Source organism: Diadema antillarum, unplaced genomic scaffold (genome assembly GCF_040938485.1).
Source record: "Diadema antillarum isolate AM-2024a unplaced genomic scaffold, OU_Dant_1.0 scf00000198, whole genome shotgun sequence".
In the NCBI taxonomy this organism is placed as follows: domain Eukaryota; kingdom Metazoa; phylum Echinodermata; class Echinoidea; order Diadematoida; family Diadematidae; genus Diadema; species Diadema antillarum.
This window is the reverse complement of record NW_027271087.1, coordinates 709,019-711,537: the sequence shown is the minus strand read 5'-3', so window position 1 is coordinate 711,537 and position 2,519 is coordinate 709,019. Positions and strand designations below refer to the sequence as shown.

General features: G+C 40.4%; 1 protein-coding gene across 1 annotated transcript; it reads right to left on the bottom strand.

Moving 5' to 3' along the window:
• Positions 1 to 720: 720 nt before the first annotated feature.
• Positions 721 to 1,707, bottom strand: LOC139723736 (uncharacterized). The gene has a single exon (XM_071634951.1). It carries the CDS (start codon positions 1,705 to 1,707, stop codon positions 721 to 723), a length of 987 nt encoding a protein of 328 aa, XP_071491052.1.
• Between the last annotated feature and the right edge of the window lie 812 nt (positions 1,708 to 2,519).

Below are 2,519 nucleotides of genomic sequence, written 5' to 3'. Positions count from 1 at the left end.
TTTATAACACATGCTAGTAAAATAAAAATATTAGTTGTATTCTTGTATTATGTACAATGATACATTCAATGCTACTGAAGTACAAGCTGTTATGAAATAAATTAAAAATTTACTGACTTTTGTAATACATAGAATAAGTTAAGATTATAAGATATAAGTGAAAAAAACTATTGGTCAAATATTTCTCACTGACATAAGATATATGTATATTAATAATTCACCAATTTTGAACACAAAAGTGAAATAAAGTCATGATTCATTCATGTTTGCTGTACCTTTACAGGATCTAAAGCATACAATAACAAATTTCAATGTGAAATTCATTTTTTCTACTGAAAACATGCAAAAATGCCGAATACTCTTGCGTTTCTTTGACTGTACAACCATATTTTTAGATGACATGATGCACTAAGTGTGTAGCTGGTATGAATACCTGATATGTGCTGCATTGTGCTAATACAAAATTTGTTACTACTTCCACTTACAACAACATACTAAAGTTTACTATGGAGAACATTGCCTGAAAAACAAAAATCACTGTCTATGTCTTACCAATAGAAGCAATTCTTTTTTATTTGTGCTGTCAATGTTTTTTTTTTTCTTGAAAGATAAAGTACACATTGTACCTAAAACGTAAAAGGAAATTGTTTATTATGTATGCACTAACAGATTTTAGTGCCATAGGACTGTCCCATCATTTTGTGACTCCTGGCATTTCACTTAGAAAAGTCGAAATCCTGAAAAGGAATTATAGTTGGAAGGTCCAAAGTCCCTACTCTCCGTGATCTCAATCCAAACATCGTCTTCTTCAACCAAATCAAGGATTGCGAAGTTTCCCAGTCTGGAGTCAACCGTCGACATGGCTGTGACGGCAATGACTGCATTTTTCATAAGGATTGCTTTTTCCGGTCTGAAGTGATGATACCCTCCAAAAAACTGGAAGGTGAAAGCATAGAGCCCAGCAGCCTTGCAGGTGAATTTACCGGTTTCCGCACTGTAACCACCACCATTGTTGGTGATGATATCCTGGAAGACAAGAGGTGTGTTTGGATCTGGGAACCTCGTGGCGTTGATCACAGTGAAAGCGATGCGAAGCTCTTCTGCAAGTTGATGGTTGATGGGGCCCTGGACACCAGGAGGTCCTCTTGGCCCACGGAGACCCTTCATTCCAGGGTTCCCTGGGGCACCTGGTAGCCCAGGATTCCCTTTGAGCCCTAACAAGTCACCTGAGTCTCCCTTCATCCCTGGTGGTCCCTTTGGTCCCCGGTCCCCCTTAGGCCCCTTGGAACCCCGCCGTCCCTCTAATCCCTGCCTTCCTCCATTCCCACTCTCTCCTTTGGTTCCCGGCTCTCCTTTCACTCCCGGGGGCCCTTGGATGCCGTTGTGCCCTGGTGTTCCCGGGATTCCCGGCATCCCAGGAAATCCTCCAAAGCCTCGTCCACAGTGCTGCCGATACTGCTCTTCCTGCAGCTCCTGTTGGGTCATGCCATCAGTCTTTGTTGTTCCCTCCATCTGGGTCACCTGTGCAGGGGTGCTTGTTGTCAGCTCTTCCACCTCTGCATCATCCCCCACAACATTGTACGCAGGTGCACCAAAGTTTGCCGCGGGTGTCAGAGGACTCTCACTTGTCGGAGGTTGAACCTCTGAGGATGTCAGGGATGCCAGACCAAGGGTCAAGCAGATTGTCAGCAGTAATTCCATGGGCATCTTCTTGTATTGATGTCACTTGCACTCTTGTAGTTCTGAAAAGAAAAGAAATGGTAGAGGCATGAAATTCTTTTGAGGGTGCCTGTGTATGGGAACCATCATTTTATTTTGTTTTTGTTTTTGTTTCAATCTTCTGGAAAAAAGAAATGATAGATTCTTTTTCTTTTACTTCCTTTTTTTAAACATAATTTATGCTGTGATAGTGAATGTCATGGTTATTTGTTTTTCCTTTTTTATTATTTTTGCTGTACCTGCAGTTTCATACTTCATAGATTAAATCTTCCAAACATTATGCATTATTGTTTGTCCACATTACATAAAAAAGACGCCCAAAATAAAGTAGTATCCAAACATTTTAATCAGTTCCTCTTTACATTACCTCATTGACATGTCAGAAACATCATGTCAAATATTACTCAGGATTTTAGGCCTCACTCAGAAAAGCCCCAGAGTTCTGATGCATGAGAAGGAAAAGTGTCAAAGCCAAAGGTTTTGTGATACTGTCTTCTGTTCTTTGACATCATCAAAGTTTATTCAAGAATCAGGGATCACTTAACAATGGGCTCCCCGGCAGGACATTGATATCTTCCTGTTTTTGCCACAAGAGAGACGCTCATCAGGACATTGTTTGTCGTGATGGGTTCAATGCTGTGCAAGAAGAGCTTCCCATTTTAGACATGATTGAAATGTCTCATTCAATTTACTTAGAATCCCAATTGTAGCATGCAGTTGGTGCTAACATGTCCTTATTTGGTGATGGATTGTTCTCATTTCAGATCTTTTTTTATTTCCGTAATTTTCTACCAGGTTTA